The 22,374-nt window shown below is 38.0% G+C and overlaps 2 protein-coding genes across 2 annotated transcripts in view; one reads left to right on the top strand and one right to left on the bottom strand.

Moving 5' to 3' along the window:
* The window catches only part of LOC136341541 (protein Wnt-5b-like), a 38,079-nt gene extending 21,170 nt beyond the window's left edge, over positions 1 to 16,909 (bottom strand). The window contains exons 1-2 of the mRNA XM_066286656.1: positions 16,648 to 16,909; positions 6,870 to 6,994 (exon numbers count right to left, since the gene is read on the bottom strand). Coding sequence (XP_066142753.1) covers positions 6,870 to 6,994 — 125 coding nt within the window. The 5' untranslated portion in view covers positions 16,648 to 16,909. The remainder of the gene's footprint in view (positions 1 to 6,869; positions 6,995 to 16,647) is intronic.
* A 2,874-nt stretch (positions 16,910 to 19,783) lies between these two features.
* LOC136341586 (UDP-glycosyltransferase UGT5-like) lies at positions 19,784 to 22,374 on the top strand. The gene is made up of 7 exons (XM_066286722.1): positions 19,784 to 20,184; positions 20,234 to 20,449; positions 20,506 to 20,836; positions 20,892 to 21,165; positions 21,220 to 21,457; positions 21,506 to 21,725; positions 21,775 to 22,374. The coding sequence occupies exons 2-7, from the start codon at positions 20,239 to 20,241 to the stop codon at positions 22,076 to 22,078; spliced, it is 1,578 nt and encodes a 525-aa protein (XP_066142819.1). The 5' UTR covers positions 19,784 to 20,184; positions 20,234 to 20,238; the 3' UTR covers positions 22,079 to 22,374.

Below are 22,374 nucleotides of genomic sequence, written 5' to 3'. Positions count from 1 at the left end.
ACGGGACGATACATTTCATGCAAGTTTTAGACATTTTTAGGGTGCGGTCAAACTGGTAAGTGGTATCGAAAGATCAAAACATCTTTGTAATGCCATCAGAGGAGAACTTTTCTTTGGTGAGTATCCTTTTTGGAGTGTCGTGGGCTGGCTTCTTACGCTTGGTTCAAGGTTTTTTACATAAGACATTGCTGTAGACAATCCATTTTTCACCCTCTGTTATACGTTGCAAAAACAGGTTACTCTCGTCTCGTTTAGAGAGTACCTGAAGTTCCTGTGGTATCGAGTTTACTAACGTATCAAATTTGTTTCAAAAGTTTACCAACGCTTGATTTTGATACCTTTAGACTGCCAGCACTTTCCCATATGGCCAATCGACCAACCTGTTCTATCAAAGCGTTCATTTTGTCTTCAGCAGCTTCGCCATCACACAACTTTTTATACCTCTGTGTTGCGTTTTTTCTCTTCGGAAGTAGTGCAACGAAGTACCTCGAAAATATTCGCCATTACTATCCATTTCTGAATCCGTAGCAACCAAACATTCTTAGCAACCTGAGGAAAAATCTTCCCAAACTTTTCCTTTCAAAATCTCTGACATCGTCTTTCGCAAATGGGTTTCGATCCTTTTCAACCGGTACTCTGCAGGACCCTGATGTTTGCACTCTCGTTGGTCAGAGTTAATGCTATTGAGGTTCAATGCAGCACTTTTTACATAGTCAACTAGCTACATAATTTAATATTTAATTGAAACGTTCTTCAATAACAGCAATATTGGAAGTCAGCTCAGCAGGGTTGGGATGGGACGCAGCCGTTCTTTTACAGCTAATGAGGCCGCTAGTGGGACGGCTAGTGAGGCCGACATGTGAGACTATGCGACCAATAATTTCTGTCCCAACTCGGGGTTGATTTGAGGGGTCCTTTACAGTTCTTTAGAAGTTTTTTTTTGTTCTCCGTTGTGTTACCAATTACTGCTCTCCTTGACTCTTCTCTCTCCTACCGCCCCCCCAATGACCATCTTGCTTCATTGCTATTCAGTCCGATTTTATTCTCTCTCTTTCGCAATTCGGCCTCATCTGTGCCTCCGTACAAATTCTTTACGGACATTGTACACAAACCTAGATGTTTTCCTTTATTGCTTACCTACAGCAAGGCACATACACATGTAAACGATTAAAAAATTAACTCAGTACTGATTGCTTCGTGCTACTTCGCTGATGGCTCTTAAGCAGGCCACCTGCAGATTAATACAGCAGCAAAATAATAAAATAAGTCTCTTTATTGGCGATCCCAACCAATTAAGTTACGGGCAACTCTTATTGGCTTCTGGAAAAATTCTTTTGCAACATCGACGTCATAAAACAGTATTACAAAGGAATCCGAGCTGACATCGTAAAGCGCTTTAATTGTTGGGTAATAACCGTACTTGCGGGGCTATAAGGAAAAGGTTTTTGCGTAATAACGAATCGTTGCTATCTAGTGATGCGTGAGTACAAGAAAAGTGATTTAATTTTTTTTTTTTATATATGTATACATATATATATATATATATATATATATACACGTATAGAGGCGTAGCTAATGCGACCCACCCGGTTGTAGTGACGCAACTAGGCCAACCAGCATATAACCTTTTAGGTTCAATAATACACATGTTACACGGTAATTAAAATATATGCACTATAAATTATTAATATGGGACCAAAAGTAAAGGTAATTGGCATCGAGCGTAAATTACAAACGGCCATTTTTGTCGTGTCTTAACATTTATAAATGTCGTTATACCAAATTACTCCCGGGTGTTTAAAATATCTAGATGGATTGAAAGTCGTTGCGGGATAAATCTAATTGGGAACAACATTAATAGCCACTCTCTTTATCGATCAAAAGCATCTTTGAGATATAAATCACTTGGAATTTTAAGCAACTTAATGCTGTTACGAGTATTTGAGTCCAGTGGGAAGCGGAGTGCGTACTACGATTTATCATTTGGAGATAATTAGCTGATTAGGAGTGAAATAATGATGATAAACAAGTACAAGGAAAACTGACAAAATGAAATCTCGTCTCTCTTAATTACTCTTGGATTATCCCATGCGACAGTGCTTCCTGCCTAGATCGCATCAGCGTATCTCGAACTTCGGGACTTCCGAAAGTTGCAACGAGTTCCACTTCTTTTCCTGTTCCTTTCCGATTGAAGTACTTCCTCTGCTTCGTTCACAACAATTCTAACATTTCCTCGTCAAACAAATCTGCCTCGCGTTTCATCCCTTCACACGCGCAGGTACTACGGCCCCTTCCCCTGCTTTTTCTTTTGGAGAAATATTGAATATGCCTTGGAAAATTTGGAGCAGGCTCTGGTGATCGGGTTAGTTCAGGCTAGCGAGGAAAAGAACAATTTTTGCTGATAGAGATGACAAGTAAAATTAAAATCTTCCGCAAAAGGCTGTCGCGTGGCTCGTTTGTCTCAATCCAGAAACCGATCTAAAATATTTATCTGCAAATACTTCAGGAAAGTCCTCAAAATATCGTGAAAACTTCTCTTGTCGCTTTTGAGCAATCAAAGCACGAGTTTTGCTTGATGGAACTGACGCTTAAAAAGCAGTAATGGCGCGTATCTATGAATTTTGAATCCTCATAAACTTTACATCCGGAAGTTCATAAAGGAGCTTTGCTTACAACGAAAAAAGGTATTTTTTCTAGTGAGTATTTTTGTGCCACTAGCTCTCCGTGTATCCACTCAGTTTGATTTTCACTGTATGAGAAAAAATGTGAACTCCTTCATTCAGTACATCGGAAATGGCGCATTTTTGACCATAACTCCATTATCGTTTTTTTGAATATTTTTCAAAGTCCTATCGCTCCGTGAAATGTCTCCACGATGATGGGTTACACCCCGTATACTTTAGGTGAGTCCAAGACCAGAAGATTGGTTCAATACAGAAGGAAAGCGTGAGGCAGTAACTCCGATTTTCGTGCCCATCGCCATTTTTCTGAATGAGTTTTCCCAGAGAAATGACGAGATGTGCGTTTTTTCCATTCAAACAATGTTTTCCTTTGGCGCAGGAAGTCGAACCGCTAATCCCCAATTAGTCGGCCAAAAGGCAGAAAGCGGTTTTTAAACGATAACCAGATTACTGAAACTAATACCTACCAGTTCTCGAGATACACAAAACCCATTCATGGGCCGACATATCAGCGAACACAATCATGTTTTAGGTAACGTAAAAGAACACGCACTGTAGAGGATTTAGGATGTGTAAAATAATACTAGGATGTATTTTGATGGACAGATAAGCCTTGTTAGGCCTGGCTCGGTTTCTTCCTTCTTCAAGACTCACAATCTACTAAAAGGATTTCGAGTTATGGACCCATAAGGCCGCGTGGTTAAATAGTAACGTTGACCAAAACCTTTCACCTACGAGAACTTTGACAGTGAATAAATTTTACATTTACTGTCTTAGAAATGGGTATTCCATCCAAATCGTAATTCACAGCCGGCAGCTAACCGATTAGTTAAAGGCACCATAGTATTATCAGCGTTAAATTAGAAATTTTGAAAGGGTTTTCAAGTATGAAGGCGACCCATCAAACGCTACCAATCGTAAACCCAAACCAAGAAATAAATGCTAGTGGAAAAATATTTCTCGAGGAGGTATAAATAGATACAGGGAAACCATTAACTTAATAACCAGCCTGTAACATGCACACGAAGACACAAGTATCGTCTAAAATTAAGTTCTGCATGCACGCACTAAAGGCGACTTTTGATGGTACTAATGATTGAGTACCAGGAACGTCTTAATAAATATTGGCCAATCCCAGTGCGGTAATAGTTATTTACGTGCAGAGGGCTGAAAGAAGAAGATTACGAAAGCGGCCGAAGGCTGAGTTTAACTTTATTCAGTCAAGGGAGTAATCGTTTTTTCGCCTTGGGGTACCTACGAACTAGAACAATATTATGCCCAGTTATTTGATTACGGGTGGTTAAAAAATTAACGGGCAAGAATTTTTACTTTACGGCCCGTCGCCCTTGGCGACGGCCGTAAAAATATAACAACGCCCGCTGATCGTAAACTCATTGTGTCCGCCATGGAAACTAAGATGTAAACAAGCAGATTCGGTCCATTTGTGCGTAAAATGAGTGTGTGTTGGGGTTTGTGCGTGTTTATGATTATATGAAGGTACCGATTGCTTTTGCAACATCTCTATCATCCTGCTCCTTTATTACATACATCAACGCTGTAATGGAATTTTAAATCTTCGTGATTAAACTTTCTTCTGCCTACTTGGCTGGTGAGCACACAACCGTTGTGACAGCGTAATTTAATACCATTTCTTCTGTGGTAGCTCAATGATTAATTTTCTTCAGATTTTTGTCTGAGACCCGAAACGAATCCAAACAGCTTTGTGACACACATTTCTTCAAACATTTTAACAAAAGCAAATATTTATTTTCGATGATGTTATGAGGAACACTAACTGAACAATTAGGAAATTGCTAAAATAACTAATGAAACGGTTAATAATGCGCCCATGCACACATTTGCATTCGAAAAGAGAAACCTAAACACACTTGAATGGGTTTTTCGATGGTTTGAGTCAATATTTTGGGAAGGATTTTTACATACATCTAATTATTTTTTTCGCTTTCGAATGTGGCCAATTTGTGCTATATTAGGCGCGAATGGTTTTGCAGACCCAAGCAAAAAAATATATATTAATTAATTTTTTATTTATAAAACAAGCTCAACACACGAACATGTTCTTCAGGACGAAGGAACAGGTTTTAGAACAATGCAAAAATAACGAGTATGCCACTGTTTTCTGAGTAGGCACGTAAATGGTTGAGCCTCGATCCTCGATGATTTAGATGCTCGGAAGAAAGCATTATTGTAAATGCAACTCATTGTAAATGAAGATTTAGATTAACTTCAGGAATCGAATCAAAGAATCACGCCACTGCTTTGTGCCTGGCACTATAGTTGCTCAGTTGACATGAAAAATTCGTGCTTTGGTTCAAAACCACGCACGTACTAGACGAGATATTTTTATATATATTTTTTTAACTTAATGTAAGTGGAGCTGTAGCTTATCGTGAAGCATTACAAATTTTTATGCTTAAAAACCAGAGGCGAACCAGAAAATTATTTTAAAGTTAAGACAAAACGCAAATATCTTGTCTGTGCAAAAGGAACGAAGCAAAATAACCGACAAACAGTGGAAACCTGAGAAGAAACTGTTGCTTAGCGATTTCCAGAAGCAGGCTAGTCGGACATGAAAGGGGAGATGTGAAACACGAAAAACCAGAGGAAGATCGTCTCAAAACGCAAACAAAGACATTTAGAGCACTGAAAGCTGAACAAAATGCGAACCAATTGAGAAAAAGAAAGGAGAAGAGCGATGGATAAGAACGCAAAAGAAAAGAAGCGCCATGATAAAAAAAGGAGAAGTGAAAGGTTAGCATCCCTTCCATACGAAAGAAAGGCAGATGTACGAACACGAAGATCATTTCGAAGCTATGCACATGTGAAGAGAACGTAAAATGAATGGAAAGTAAAGAAAGATTCATATCAAGGAATTAATAAACCAAGAAACCTTCATGCGAAAATATTGTGTTTGAAAATAACTGGGTGCTTTTTGCATGCACGAAGTGAAGTATCCATAACAGAACACACTCCAGAAGAACAGGAAGATGAAAGCAGCTACGATACAAGAAAAACAGACGAAATTATAAGAACTGATTTCATCGAGAAAAAAAGGGACAAGAGAGAAGACAAAAATTCTTGTGACAGATTCAAGACGACACGAAAGTCCTAATGGTCTTGGTGCTGCTTCGCTCAGAACGTAAGAGGGAGGAGACTGGAAGAAATACAAAAAAAATATAGTTTAATTAAGAACGAAGCAAAAATCTAAGCTAGTCAGAGCAATTAAATTGGCAAAACTGTAAATTGATCATTGTCATTCCTCAATCGACTTTCAAAAAATATACTAAGCAAATATTCTGGAGATTTATTGCTGACGGCTGGGTTGAGTTTACCATATACGAATTGATTAGCTACAATTATTGCCATTACCAAATCAACTTCACATTTCCCTATTTTCACGCTTCCTGCAGTTTTCCACGATCAAATCTTTCGCAAATGCGACAAACTATATAACGAAAAAAATAGACTACTCGATTTACGTCGAAATTTGATAATTACTATACAGAAATTTAGGAGTAATGTGCTTCTGGCATTAATCATAATCATCAATCAAAGTACACCAAAGGGCAAATTCGTATAGAGACGTTCACGTAATAGCCCCATCATCAGGAGTTTTTACGTTGATAATATGCATCCTTAATTCTCTATTTTTCACGGCCAGTCAAGCAATACTGTATAATTATTGAGCATACCAATGTAGCAAGAGCGATGAATTCTTATCATGAGGAAAATTGAATAGAACTCGTAACGTTCAACTTTTAATTATGTCCAGGATTCAAGGTATTCCATCCTAAAGCCGGATTTACATAGATATGGAGGTTCTAAAACTGAGCTACTTGGTCAACAAACACCCATTATGGCAACATGGGACTTTAATCGTCGAAGTGCAAACTTCACGGAATCGCATTATTAAATCTCGATTCGTTAATAACGCAACGTTTAATTCTCGGAAAGAGCGGTACCGAGGTACTTCAATATGTCCGCTGCGCCTAATTAAAGATTGATCTAAGTGCAATGAGAGGCCGCTTCGAGACTTTGTGAAATAGAAATCGATGATCGTATTGAAGGTATAGCGAAAAACACCAGCCTGATGGGAACCATAAATCTTACTTTCTCTCGATAGTTCGCAGTTTTTGTGAGGTTCGGGAACTGACGCAGGGTACTTACATCCAAGTTCCATTGACGAAAGGTTTTCGCGCCGCTTGTGACTGGTGGTTGATGGTGAAGATGCCGAGGACGACGAAATGGAGCATTGCGGTCAGGTTCCTGCGGAACTTGTCCTTAAACCGCATCTAAAAAGAAGAAAAAATGATAATTGTTATCTATATACGTGTAAGATGAACAATAGGACCGACAAAAGGTGCCTATTCTGTAGATAATAGATGCCAAAAGTTGGGACATTAGGATATTGAGGAAGGTCTGGTGAGACTGGAAATGTAGTTTCGATGCAATGGTACCGTATCTTTACATGGTACCAAGTTTTAAATTAAATTGGCTGAAAATTTATTTGACCAATGTCAACGATAATTAAGTAAAAAATAGTATAAAATATGTATACAAAAACGCGATGAAGATTACAAAAATAGGAAAAGAGAAAATTATATCTTGCGTATAAGACTAAGGGGCAAGGACAATGACTCGGAATAGGCAAACAAAATAAATCATGCATAGAAAGAACAAAAGTCAAAAGAGGTGATATAGAATAGAACTACTGAGGCAAATCGATAAAACCGAAAATATTTACGTTCCAAACCTTGAAAAATTAAGTCGATTTAACCCGAAAGGGCAAAGATCGAAAATAGATTTTTGAGTACGCAAAAAATTAAATTATAAGAGTTTAAAAGGATTTTAAAATAAATAGAAACGAAAATAAATGGAGAAAGCAGTAGAGAGACTAGGATCACGTAAAAGAAAAATGGAAACAAGAAAACAGAAAGGCAATAAAAGCGCGTTGCAGCGAAACAAGCTTAAAACAAAAAATCATGTTAATTAAACAGAAAAGTGGGACATAAAATAAAATCACTTAAAAACTTATGTTAAAAATGATACAGTTTTTCCAATAAAAAAAAACGCTATTGTGATCCTCAAGGAAGGATGTCAACATCGTCGATGTCTATCTACAGGGCATTATGGTTTTTTTGGGGCTATATGCAATTTTACGTTTAGTATCTTTTTTTGAGACACCCTGTACGAATTCTGATACTAAATTCATGTTCATCCGTCAACTTTCCAGCTTTTTGGTCTCTTGCAATATTTTCATATTTATCACGGTTTTCGTATTAATAGAAAAAAATATCAATCGATGCAAATTAAGAAAGTCCAGTCTACACAGTCCGGTCTGTAATTTATGATGCCACAGCTGAATCTCAGCCATTTTAATAATTTTGTTTTGGATTACGACGTTTTGCATATTTAAAAATTTAACTCAAGGCACACGCGAGAAAATCGCAAAATATGAGCAAAAAAATGTTTACTTTGCCACCCTGTATACCGAAGGTGGTGCGTTTTCCACCACGGGTCTATTAACATTTTTTTATTATTTCGCGGAGTACTATCGGCCCCTGAAATATCTCCGCGTTACACCCTGTAGAAGAGAACCATTGCCATAGGCCATTTTGGCTGCTTGCATTCCCTTCGAAAAACAAAATGACAGACACTGTCCATTGAAATGCCCAAAATACAGCGCTCCTCCGATAAAAGGGGGTGCATTGAGCAACGGAAGACGGAAGCAACAGGGACAAAATTAGATCAATTTAAAGCGATTACCTTAGGAAACTCGATAAGATCTCTGTTCCTTTCATTAAAATAATTGGCCCGTTCGAATTTCGTGACCATGAATGGCCTTTTATTATGGGCACGACCGGATCCGTACCTGGCTACCATTCGGCTTCTGAAAAATAATACCCGATGGGAGATTTCAACGACTAATTTATTTAGAGAGAATCGGACCCTTCTTCTTCTTCTTCGTCTTCTTCTTCTTCTTTTTCTTCCTTCTTCGTCGCAGCATTCCGACAGATGAAGAGCACGAACGACGGACTTGTGTTGACACCTTCCAAGTAGTTTTTCAGTCCAGCCCAACATGGAGATTCGCATTAGTTGATGTTTCCAATAGAACGCGATCGCTGATAACGTTTCTCCTTAATTATCTTAAGCAGCATTTAGAGATGCTTGTGTGTAATTTAATAAGACCGATTAGGAGATAATTCATGATGTCTGTGCGCATTTTGGTCTTCGACGTTTCAGCGATAAAACAACGCAGACGAAATGTGAACACAACGACGCTGTTATTGTTCTCCTGCCATGGTCTGCAGGGAAGATTATTTATTTACTCCAGTTACCATTAGGCCGCATGATTAATTCGCATGAATAAGAAAGGCAAACAATCAACATTTCGTATTATACCTACAGCTTTTGCAAATTAATAACTCTCAAAGGACGGGCCCATTAAAGTAAATTATACGTACTGAGCTACTTTATATTTCGCCCGGTAACCGTTAATTTATCTTAATGTTTCCGGTTCTCTGAGGATGGTAAAAATAATTCAGAAACCGAGACGGTCTACAACTCCATTGTGCGTGCAATTCAATTAAGATATTTCTTCCCAAGGTTTAACAAGAATTTGAAGCATTAGCGGAGCTTTGTTAATACAGCCGTATTTATGGACAGTATCTCTGAATGCATCGCAGCAAAAGATATAAGAAGCGAGCCATACGACCGATCATGCGTTATAAATAAAAAGAGAGAAATATAAATAACAATTGTGGTAAAAAGTGCGATGGCAGGTCCTCTGTCAACTGATACCGAAGCGTCTACTGAACCGTTGCAGGAATTCACAGGCGGCAAAATCAATATTGCGCGCAAGATTATTATTTATTGAAGGCCTGATATCGATAACTGCGAAAGTATCTTTCAAGAAGAACTCTTTATGGTTCGCGAGCAATTCATCTTACGCTTGCGATGACGAGAAAAACCCTTTTTTCGGAAAATTCTTTCTCGGACTTACCTTAGGCGTATTCTTGATCGTCGAGGCCAACTGGAGATTATGGAAAAGTGAAAAGAAAAATTTCAAAAGGTCACATTTCTTCACCTTCATCTCCTCTACCATCTCCACTCTTCTACGTCCCAGTATTGTTCAAGACAAAATTCCCGTAACTTGATATTAATACCACTTTCCCAATATAACGTCAAGAAGTTTCCTTTTTTTCTTTGATTTTCATCAATAGAGATTCGTTAAAATCGCCTTAGCATATGAAGATGAGAGAAGTTTTAGAGAATCACTTAGATGATTTCTCATGAACTCCTGTGGGTCTGATCAGTCTTTAGTAGCTTTAATCTTTTAGTTCTTTATATCTAGCATTTCAGCGATGTCAGCAACAATGAAATTAAAGTTGCACACTTAGCAATGACTATCCCTTGCCAAGTACAATAACCGCTTGCATTTGACGTAACGCTCATTGGCAATAATTATTAAAACGTAAGAAGTTGCAATAAACATATTTCAAATCTACACTGACCGATATACGGGGTGATCCGCAACGCGATGGACACGGAACAGGTGCTTGTAAGAACCTCTAAGCAGGTCGATTTTTCATATTAACTTCTTTCACATACCTGCGATTGCCGAGATGTAGAAAATAATGGGAAGGGGAGAAGGGCATGCCAATAATATTTTTTAATCTCAATAACGGTTTTATCGCTACGTAAAAATTGCATGAGCACAATAAGCATGTGCAACGTTTTATAGCGGCCGCTATATTACCGCATCCCTTTCTTGAGCAAACCTAAGTTTCCACATCTTCCAAGATTTCTTTTCTCACATTCTCTTTATCTGTATTGACCCCCATTTCATCCCTTGTTATACGTACTCAGCTATGGTTCAAATCAAGTAACTTTTTATGCACGTCGCAGGCTTTGCATCAGCAGTGATGCCGCATCTTTTCGAAATTAATACACAACTTGGGCATTGTACAAACAATAATAACAACACCGATAATAAATAACCAGGAGCGTTATTTAGTTTTCGAAAGAATAAATTTTTACCGTCAAAAATTGAACTAAAACGTCAGCAAATTAAGCGACAACCACCCAAAAAAATAGGGTTATGTTTACACATTCAAATATATCTTTATCCTTTTTTATCATATTAAATTTGTATGTATTGTCATTTTACGCAAGGCGACTATCAATTGTTACACTGTTTTACGTGAATAAAAAGTTATGTGATATAAACCATAATTCAGTATTACAATACACGACAAAAAAACTTTGGAATTTATTCCCTCAAGAATTTAAAAAAAAACGCATTTTCTTTGTTCTATCACGAATCCGTAAAGAGTTCATAAACAAAAAAATCATCACTTGAGATTGGAAATCTTACAAATCACGTTAAGAAGCTTAAAAGTTAGCTTAGGGTTAGCTGGGATCGAAACTTCTGGACATGCGTTTAGTCAATTCAGGTTAGTACGAAAATTATTTCCTCAATTATTTTCCATTCGCTGTGCTCCTGAATCCCCCAAAAAAAACTTCGGCGTTGATCAAAGGGTCGCCCGCTAATTAGCTACCTTAACATGGTCTTTTTCTTCGGTTATGCCTTGTTTTGAGGGAACTCAGTGGAACCCAAGCCCCGACCGAACCTAATTATTATCTACGGTCTATGGCACTGCATCATCCACTAAATACTAAGTATCCCACAAGGTTTTTCAAACCATCATTAAGCACGAAAAAAATGCTCGGTGTTACATGGAAACATGGTAAATACACCAAACGTTAAGTGCATTACTTCGAGATACTGAAAACAGTAAAAATCTCCTTTATTTACTCGCATTTAACGATGCCACCGTAGATTAACAATACGGAGCTACCAAACGACCTTAATTTTCAAGAAAGAGGGCCTATAAAACGATGATGAGGCAAAAACCGCACACGTAATTACACGCGGTAGGCAATAAAAGGCATTAGCGGCAATTTTTGCTTTCTTAGGGCTATAATTTAATACTCATTTTAACCATAACTTCTGGTTTCGAACTGCGATTGAATCGGATAATGTGGGAAAATGTGAATGATGTTCCAAGGAGTCCTTACAACACTTATCACATCTCTGTACGGTGATTCCGCACATGAAACTGGGCTAGCGGAAGAACACAAAAGAAGGAAGAACTGCAGTGAAAGGGCTTTGATTTCCCTCTGATTGATAGCTACAGGCTACTGAAAACTGCATGCGCAACACCTAGCATGTTGTAATTACACAGAACATGAATATAACCTGCAAGTCTTCGTTTTCGGTTCGGAAGATCGTCCATTTCTAGTATCTATAATCAAATCCACTTGAAATCATCTTTGAGGTATCTTCAATACCACGTAGCTCTGCTATTTACTTGCTACCTTTCTAGTAACAAATTACATCGAGAATTAAAAAACTGCTTTTTTGTCAATAATTATTATTTTTATATAATTTTTTTTCCGTTCTGACTCTTTTTCTTTCATTTACATTCATCTGTTTCTTCGTCAATCCTTCGTTTCCGCAGATTTGGAAATGTGATGTGTTGTGCATCTCGCCCTCTTCAGTTAGGTTCAATTATGTTAAACTTGTTTTTCTTTCCTCCATGATCTCATGATCAGATTCATTCATATCATCTTCCTTTTTACTGTAAAGTTTTTTACAACTTAATAAGGGATCTGGTCAATTTACAATTTCTTCAAAACATGTTTTGAGTTTATCTTTTTGAAGGCTTCCAGCTCCGTTTCCAATGTCCCTTCTTTCTTTAATTCGTGATTGCCCTTGGCTTTCTTGGTATTTATCATACCTTCCTCTTCCACGTTTGGCCATGGTGAAATTCATTTTATTCGTCTTAAGGAAATTCGTTAGGCACATACATATTTACTTAAGATTTGTGTCGTTTCTCTCTTTCTTTAAATAGGGAGTTTCTAGTCGAATCCCATCAATACATAATTGGGGACCTTGGTGCAAAAAGGGGGCGAGGCACTTTTTTTAAAATGTTTCAGGAGAATAAAAAAAATTATATATTTTTTCTCTTTTTCGTATAGACTACGTTTTGTTTTTGAATAGAAATGAAAGCTCGGCTAATTTAGCTTAAAAAGAAAACGCAGGAATAAAAAAAAGATGTAATTGGGACAAGAAAGGGATAAGTCAATTTGAGACGTTCACTATAACTCGGGATAAGTCAAATGTGCTTATAGTTTCGTTGTCTACTGAGTATTCGTCTTATTTTTCCAAACGGACAGCTCGTGCTTTGTAGCAGACTGTGGAACTCATATCTCGTTTCTGACAAAATAGTGCACCAAGGTCCTCAATTTTTACAAATTAAGAGTGAAGTTTGCATTTCTGGAGCATCCAACCTGGTTTTTAATATATCCACCTTGGGGTTTGGGAATTCCAAATACCTGGATTTTTGAGAAAACCATGAGAAACTTTGAAAATATCGCCAGGAAAGACGCATCTCGTAATGGTCAACGATGCTGTGCAGTTATCAGCTGTTGGATTGTGAAGACCAAAAGAGAAATCTGAGAAAGCGCAGGAAATTACAAGAGTTTTGTAGCACACTGGAGAGAGTGCTTTTAGATTTTCGAGAACGCCTATGATTTGGCTGAAAAAATGTATCAACACTTTTCGCAAGTTTTCGGCAAGCTATTCAAGAACCGATTCATATGCCCTTTAACGATTTGAGAAACTCCTTGTGTCTGGAGAAGTGTCGTTAACATCTCCAGGAAACTTTGTAAGGTGCCAACTGCGAGATTCTAGAATTTACATAAAAAATGTTTTAAAATTCTGAAATTTTGAAAAAATCTTTATCTCATCGCTAGAAAGGCATTTGAGAGTTGTGTTGAATACCTTAAAGTTTTTTGAGATTTGGTGTCGCCGCCAGTGCTAGGATCCTGAAGCTTAGAAAAAACTTGAATAGTAATCCCTGAGGATTTGAGCAGAGGAAGGTTATTCTATCCAGCCCCCTGAATCGAAGGTCCAAAACAGAAGTTTTTTTCGGTTTTTTAGATTATTTCGAGTCAGTTGTGAGGAAATTCTAAAATTTAAAACAGCTAAAAATCTGCAGTTGTGTCACTCACTAAGCCCTTGAAAGGGAAAAATTTGTCCAAATAAATTTCTGGATCGAAGCACCAAAACTGGACTTTGGCAGCTCCGAAATGCTGGAACAAGCATTGCAGGGATTTACGAAAACACATTCCACGTTTAAGTATTTGATTTCAAGAATAATTGGTTCCAGTCTAAAATGATTTACCCATCATAACTCAAGGCGCGAACGTCGTATCGTACTTAGTTAGCAATTAAATTTGAACTTTCTTGCAAACAAAAATATTGACTCGAAATGGTTAACTTGATGAGCAGTCGTCATCTGAATCATTAAGCATAGTGATTGGCATTTCGTTGAAGAGAAATGGCTGTATAGTAATTGCTTCGCTTAAGGCTTATTCTAGCCGAGCGATGATAGATTGGATCAGCACCCTCCAAGTGATTACATACATCTTCATACACAGGACCAATTTCATGGTCAGTTATTGTTTTAAATGGCCCTTTGGAGCAGGTGGATTAAGGAAAAATCACCGGCCGTGGCGTTGCGAAGTCGCTTTTGGTCACCACATAAGCGTCATACATGAGAAACTGTTAAACGGTTCACACTTAAGCCAAATGCACTTTAGATGGGCTCTCTACATTATTTGCTTTCATAATTATTGTAGTATTTATTTTGAGAGGCTGCCTTGTTTGCCTTTCCTCTCTATTATTTATACAGGGTGTTGCAGAAAGAGAAGGCCATAGATCGAAGATAATAGATCGTCTAAAGTCTGAAATGACGGGAATTTGGCTCATGAACTGCCATATTCAATCGAGGATCATTTTTTGATACAGACGCCAATCGAGTAATGTTCCTATGGACTTATAGCGACAGATGTCAAAGTTGTGTTGGCAGACGTGAAAGTTAAATTGATACATGCCAAAATTGTATTGACAGATGCGAAAGTCATATTGGCATGTGTCAAAATTATATCGACGGATGGTAAAGTTACATTGACAGATGTCAAGTTTATTACACGATGTTTATGATCTATTCATTTCGACCATTGCTTACTACTAAACCCCCCTATAAGGAAACGGCAAAAGCACCTTTTACTAAACTGCCCGTATCTCGAAGCAGAGTCAGACTAGGGCCCTCCTTCTAGCGGCACTTAACTACATTTGAAGTGATCCATCCGCCCCCGACCTACGGCGCTTTCTTTCTGAAACACCCGGTATAAAGAGGCTGATTTTTCTTGTGCCCTCTCTGTTTTGGTTGTTCGACTTCCTAACTGTTGTGGGTGTTTTAATGTTGTTTTCATCCAAAAAGGCATCACGAAGTGGCCGCAACGTGATCTTGTAAATTTCGAGGCAAAAATATGGGAACTGCTTTCTTCATTGTGTGCAAATGAGGTGCATTTTTCTAATTCTTCTGCAACGGCAGATGCCACATTAACGCAGCTCAAGAAACTCACATGAATTATTTCGCAATGTTTACCGCAGAGAACATAAAAGCTGCCATTAACGCAGTTTATGCCCACAGAACTACTTATTATTTCGGTTGAGATCTCGTAATTATTTTACCGTTTCCGCTTCTCTGATGATGAACAGAGAAACTGGGTTTTTATGGTTTAATGACCCATTGTATCTGCCATCGGGGAACAATAGTGGTTCCTTGATAAGCTAACTCTTCTTGCATCAGAATTGGGTCTTTGACCACAAGAGACAAATAATTAGCAACAATAGAACGAGGTCGAATCAATTGCAAATTTCTTGCTTCGAACCGGATTGTGGCAATGAAAAACTTCGACAATAAATAATCATAATTGCGCTTAAGGATCAAACATCTGCTCGATCTTATCGCAAAATCTGCGCCGAAACCGGTCGAAAGTTATGCAAATATAGAGCAACGCGAGAGCTTTCAAAAACTTAATTACCTCCTTTGAGAGGGCCATTATTCGGTTGTTGGAATTACAGAGATAATGAAATGTGTGTACATCTCTTTTTTTACATAAGTGATTGCGAATGAAGTGGTACCAAGATGGATGACTTTATTTAAGAGTCCGAGCTTCCTCGTCGATTTCCTTCGAGAATCGTTTGATGGCTCCGTCACCGCCCGTTTAAAGGAATAAGGAAATAAGTAAGAAGACGTATGTTCGTCCCCGATGGGAACCCGATCCAAACGCGGATTTGACATGTTCGGAAATATTCCAGATTTCACGCAAACATTCGTTTCTACGAGGTGTTCCAGAAACACTGCTAATCGGCAAACCAAGTGGTCCGGAAGACCCCGTGCCAATTGTACGTCAATGATTTTAGTCCTGTGGATGCCAGTGGGAAGTTTAAGCATCCAGGAACGACTTTTTTCTAATATAAAGCTGCGCGTTCGGGAGCAGACTTTAATTTAAAATGGACAAAATATAATAAATAAAAGCTGAAAACGAATAGTTTTTTTCTGAAATTCGTCTTACGCAAAAAACCCTATTAGAAGCAGCTGCAAGAATGAAAAGCAAAAATTTTGAAATCCTCAATTGCAGAATAAAAAATTACTTCGATACGCTATAAAATTAAAAAAAAAAAAGAATAGTTCAGTGTGGCTCAACCGCTCTATTTACTGGAATAAACTGAGGTCGAAAATTTATGTCCTTAAATAATTCTCTTAGGAGCTTTAAAAACCCCAATAATCCAAACGAAAAAAAAAACAATTCTAAAAACCAAAACCTCTTTTTCATAACCCTCAAAAACCGATAAGGGCTTGAAAAATTTACGATAAAATTCAAAAAGAAAATTTTTTTTTCGTCTTTTAACAAAAACGCGTTAGTCGAATAATGCAACAAAAAGAAAGACACAAAAAAGTTCAAATGGTTCAATTTCAAAATCCTCTCAACGCAAATTGCCCCTACAACTTATTTCACTACTCACTTTTCTCAGAGTTTCAAGATTAATCCATAGAACGCCTCCCTTAAGCAACTACCAAAAAAGTCAATCAGCAACAACCACTAAACTGGCAACCATAATCTGACCCGAAAGGGGCATCGATCACAAAAACGAACTGATGGCCTCCGTAATCGTCAGACATGGTCCTACGAGACTTGTTCGCGAGCGATCAAAGGGAGCCGCACGTAAAAGCTCGGACCGCTTCTTTATCATGTGACCAGCCGCCGAGGACTGAATGAATGGAGCCGCAAAAGAGTCATAGTTATTCCGCGGTCATACGTACAGAGGGAACTTTGAGGGTCCATCAGTCCCTCCGCCCTCCTCCAATCATAGCCGCTATTCCCTTTGGATCCGTTTCCTGCGGTTGTTATTTGAGATGGTTGGTTTATAGCGGTTTTTGTTTGTTATGGGTTTGATAGTTGATGACGCAATAGCGGTTCTGGAACGTAAAATTCACGACACAGATTATCTATACATGTACAGATTATTAAGATTACACAGGGTGTTTTTTGTCGGACTGCAGCTAAGATGCGCAGTTAACGCAAAAATTTGAGGTTTCAATTTCGCTGAAAATCGATGCTGAAACAACGAGCTTAAACGTTTATGGGAATTTTTGCGTGCCATAAAATGACTTTTTTCAAATTTTAATGTGTTTTCTTAATCAACAAGTTTTCCTTACGGCCAAAAATACTGAAACTCCTTTTTGCAGGCGATCGCGTTTCTCCTGCCCGCTTATAAAAAAAAGTTGTAAAACGTAGGTATACAGGGTGTTCCAAAAACATACCGAACAAATTTAAGGGATGGTGGGAGACATCGATACAAACTTTTTCTTTCTTAAATAAACATATGCCCGCAAATGAGCCATTTGAGCAAAAGAAGGACATAATGGTTTAGGTCGTTATAACCACTTTTTATTCGTATTAGACGTTTTAGATTAGAGACAACCCGAAAGGGAAGAGTCCATGGTGTCGGGATCGGGAGAACGCACGGGCCAGGCTACAGCGTCTCCTCTTCCAATCCATCGGCGCATATCGGTAAGTTCTTCAAATGAGAATTTAATGTTTTCTTTTTATTTGGTGGGCAGATATTCATGAAAGGAAACAAGTTTGCATTGATGTACCGCGTTATTCCTTAAAGTTTATCGATGTATTTATGAAACACCCTGTAAAAAAACTTTCTTGTTGCACACTCCAACCAAAAATTCGCATCTTGCAGAGTTAATAGTACTAACTTTTTGTGCAAATCTCTTCTCTTACCTACATGACAAAACAAATCGGCCAACAACTATCTAATAATTGGTCAGTTAGTTCATGTCACGTACCCAGGATTTTCTCGGAAATTAACTCTTAATTGAGGAAGTCATTATTTCACTTATTCTCTAAAGTCTAGAGGAAATATCTGCAGTCAAGGAGGAATATTCTCTGATTTCCTTTGCACTCAGACAATAATTTATACCTAAACAAATTCATCCCTTTATGCGTACTATTACAACTGTGTGGTATGCTGGTCCCTTTCATAACAATACAATGACCTTTTTAGTTAATTAGGTATTCAGGAACAAAATCTAAAAGGGAGAAGAAAGGCATCGAAACGGGTTGTTCGAGAGGGGTTGGACGATATACCCACCCCTAGTTAGAGCCCCGCTCAGGTTGTAGTTTCACATGTTATAAGGGCTAATATTGCGCTAATAGCAAATAAATTCGAAAATTTTAAATTTAATTACAGCTATAAATATGAGCAGAGACTAATTAGTGTTTTGTAAAGATGGCATCTCGGACACGTAGTTGGTGCATAAAACTGTAAATTTCAAATTTATAATCTTCGATATGAATCATTAAAGTTTCGTAATGTAATTTTAAGCGGGGAAATCGTGATTTAGAGTACTTTATGAATAAATTTCAATAACATTAATTTTTCTTAAATGAATAGTTTCTGGTGTGTTCTCAGTGGGACGCAGTAAAGGTTAAATGATACGAATATACGACTTCAACGGAAGTACGCTCACCTTTAGGTGGTCCCGGCGGTTCCGTGACCTTTCCCCGTTCAACAGGTTCGCAAAACACCTATTAATGGCACTTTTAATCTAAATTTAACCTTTTGAGGGAATTTACCAACTGCAGCAAATAAACCCACAGAAAATGGAACAATCAACCATAAATCTCATCAGCCAATTCTGAACTTTGAAGTAACCGACCGTGAGTGGAGTTTGAGCCACTTAAGACATTCCAGCAGGTCCTATTTGTAGCAGTTTATTTTCTTTCCAGTTTATTCCAGGATATGACAAAGTTTACATATCAGGGATTTGTTGTGCTTAACACGTTACAAGGATGAATGTGTAAACTGTTTGACGGTTGGAATGGGACGAGGACACATTGAAGTAATAAGTTATGATATGATGGAGTGGTGTCTGGTTTCTATGTGATGTGGTAAAATATATGTAAAGGGACAAATCATCAGGGAAAATGAATCCACATTTCGTGGCTTTTATGTTTGCCCTAAATTCAAACCACGTTATGCCTTTAGTGTGAGCCGGATGAAAAAGCCAATTTAACGGCTCATTCAAGACGGTCGCAGCTATCTATCACAATAAAAGAGCGACTATACTTTCAATCTATCGCGTTTTATATGCGATCAAAGGAAATAAAACCAAATTTTTTTGCTTATATTTTTGTCCCACGTCCAACCCGTGTTGCGCTACTGGTTTGCGTCATGGAAAAATGCCACATTGGGGGGGGGTTACGAAAAGTATTTAGAGTCGTCTACCAGAATAAAAGAAAATCTAAATTATGCATCTATTGGGTTTTGCAGTTTTTCAAAAAACAGGGAAAATAAAACAACTTTTTGCTTTTATTTTGCCCCAGGCCCAAGCCATGTCACGTCTGTGGTTTGAGCCGAGGAAAATTTTCAACTTTAGGGATTATAGAGGGCAATCGAAGCCACGGCCTCAGAATAAGGGAACAATCATGTTTTGACTCTTCCGAGTTACTCAGTTTTTCAGATATCGAAGAAATCAAAATCTGGGCTTCTTGGGTTATTTCCGGTTCAAACCGGTTACATGATTGATCTGTGTTCATTTGAGTCAGGTGATCAAAGTTGTACCCATCGTTACCTGAAATAAACCAGATCTTTTCTCGATTTTGAAATTAATCGAAGTTCAGGCTTCGTGTCTTTGCTACGAGTGGCTCAGATCAGAATCAAAGCAATCTGCTAATAATCATCAGTAAATCGAACCCTCATTTTTCTCACATGTTTTAACGTCCATAAGCTGCATAAACACCAAACAATTTTCACCAGATTAACCCGATAATACTGTGTGTACTTTTTTAAACCCGTCATCAAACTCCACGTAAAGCTTACCAAAATTCTTACCTATAAGAAACCGATACATCATCAAATTCTTATCAACGGGCTAATCCCCCTACCAAGTCGATAAAGTTAAATTACATCAATAATTGCATCTATTACAGTGGCAATTTTGAATTCCATTGTGTGTGTAATCGGGATCGTGTCCCGTGGGTTGGGGTAAGTGAAACTTTCGAGGGTCCTCTGTTCCTTAATATGAACATTTCAGAAAAAATGAACCCTTTGCAAATTTTATTGTTAATGATAACGACAGCAAGTGCTGCGAATATATTAATCGTCTACGAAACTGCCAGACGTAGCCATCAAATATGGATAGGGGAGTTGGCTCAGGCACTCTCGAAAAAGGGCCATAATGTCACTGTTGGAGGCTCATTTTCGAGGGCCATAGCTCAAAGCGACGTATACCACCCCATTACCTTTGAAGGTAAATCATTTCTTGTCGGAACCCTCAAATCTCCTCAAATGAACATGTTCAAACAGGAATATTTCTGACTCATTACAAAGTCAACAGAAGTGAGCATGTAACCGCGAACCCTCTGAAGAAAATCTACTTGAATCAAGATTACAACTATGCAATTTGTAACCGAACCTACCGATCCAACGGCTTCAATAGTTTGTGGAACTATCCAAAAAATTTCACATTTGATTTAATATTAGTAGATATGACCTTTGGTCCTTGTTTGTATCCTTTAATCCAGAAGTTTGGCAGTCCATACACGATAGGTTTCACACCTTCGAGCTTAACGCCGTACTTGTCCGATGCCTTCGGCAATCACGTGTATCCCTCGAATTTTGTATCCTCAATTATTGAGTAAGGGATATAATAGTTTTAAAAATTAGTAGCAATCAATGAGGGAATTTTTTAGACCTCCAAAGGGGGAAAACACGTTTCTGAACCGGGTGTCTAATTATCTGTTCACGAAGCTGGAAATATTTTGGAAGAACACAGTTGAGAGGAGGATGTTGGAAAACCTCGCACAAAGCCTGCTTAATGAGACCTTCGACTTTGATCATCTGCAAAAAGCTATTTCTCTGCTTTTCGTTAATGAATACCCGTTGCTGAACGAGCCAATAGGATTGACTCCCAACATAATCCCTGTGGGGGGGCTGCACATAAGGCCACTAGAGCCTCTGCCAGGGGTAGGTTACGGGTTTATTAGTTCCTGCTCCAAAATTTCACGATTAGGATTGCAGATTCTACAATCGATAATCGATAATGCCAACCAAGGGATAGTGTTCTTCAGTACAGGCACCGATGTGCAGCAAAACATCTTTAGTCAAAAAACTAAGAGAAACTTTGCAAATGCCTTCAAACGGTTAGTGCAGAAAACTGTCATATGGAAGGACAATATTGATGATGATGAGCATCCCTTCAATAATCAACCCTCCAATATTTTGATCCACAAGTGGATACCACAGCTGGAAGTCTTAGGTATTTATATGCTTCCTTGATGTTCATAGAATTAAGATTTCTTCTTAGGGCATAAACATACAAAATTAATCATAACCACTGGTGGCTCGCTGACCATTCAAGAAGCAATCTACCATGGTGTCCCAGTACTCGGAATACCGATATATAACGAGCATCAGAAGAACATTCAGTTCATTGTCGACAAGAACTTAGGGCTAAAGCTGGATTATCATAATCTGACTGAGGAAAATATTTATGACGCACTAAATACAATTTTACAAAACCCCATGTAAGTCTATTTTACTTTTAAAGCCAAATTCTTAACAACAATACTGCAGATATCTGGAGAATATGGATCAATTTGCAAAGAAATTTCGGGATCAGCCTCAGAATCCCCTCCTTAAAGCTCTTTATTGGGTGGAGTATGTGCTGCGTCACAATGCCACTGAAGGGGCAGATTTCTTGACCCCCAAAACTCGAAATATGAGTTATTTACTGGCTTACTCAGGGGATGTGGAGTTGTCCCTGATTTCTATTCTAGTGCTAGGTGTAATTATAGGATTGAAAATATTCTTAATTATTTTAAGGATACTTTTCACGGGACGTAAGCCAATTAAGGCAATTAAAAAGAAAAAGCAGTAAGATTAAGAGTTTTAAATTCTTTTCCTGGGTAGGTTCCTACCCGATCGTTTTTGAATTAGTATCCTTTCATGTAATGTTTCTCGATGGACCGTGATTTTCGGACAACTATATTTAATATATATATACCAAAAAAAATGATAAACATAAAATTAGATTAGTACTTTCCTGATATTATGGCGAAGGACAAATCTTCTACCGATATTGATCTAAGAATCTAGGAAATACGTAATAACCATGACGTCACAGATTGTCATCTCTGTTTACTCATTCCATTAAATGTCTGTTAAATGAGATGC

This window comes from Euwallacea fornicatus, chromosome 10 (assembly GCF_040115645.1).
Source record: "Euwallacea fornicatus isolate EFF26 chromosome 10, ASM4011564v1, whole genome shotgun sequence".
NCBI lineage: Eukaryota > Metazoa > Arthropoda > Insecta > Coleoptera > Curculionidae > Euwallacea > Euwallacea fornicatus.
Note: the sequence above shows the minus strand (reverse complement) of the source record. Positions and strands in the feature narration are given on the sequence as shown.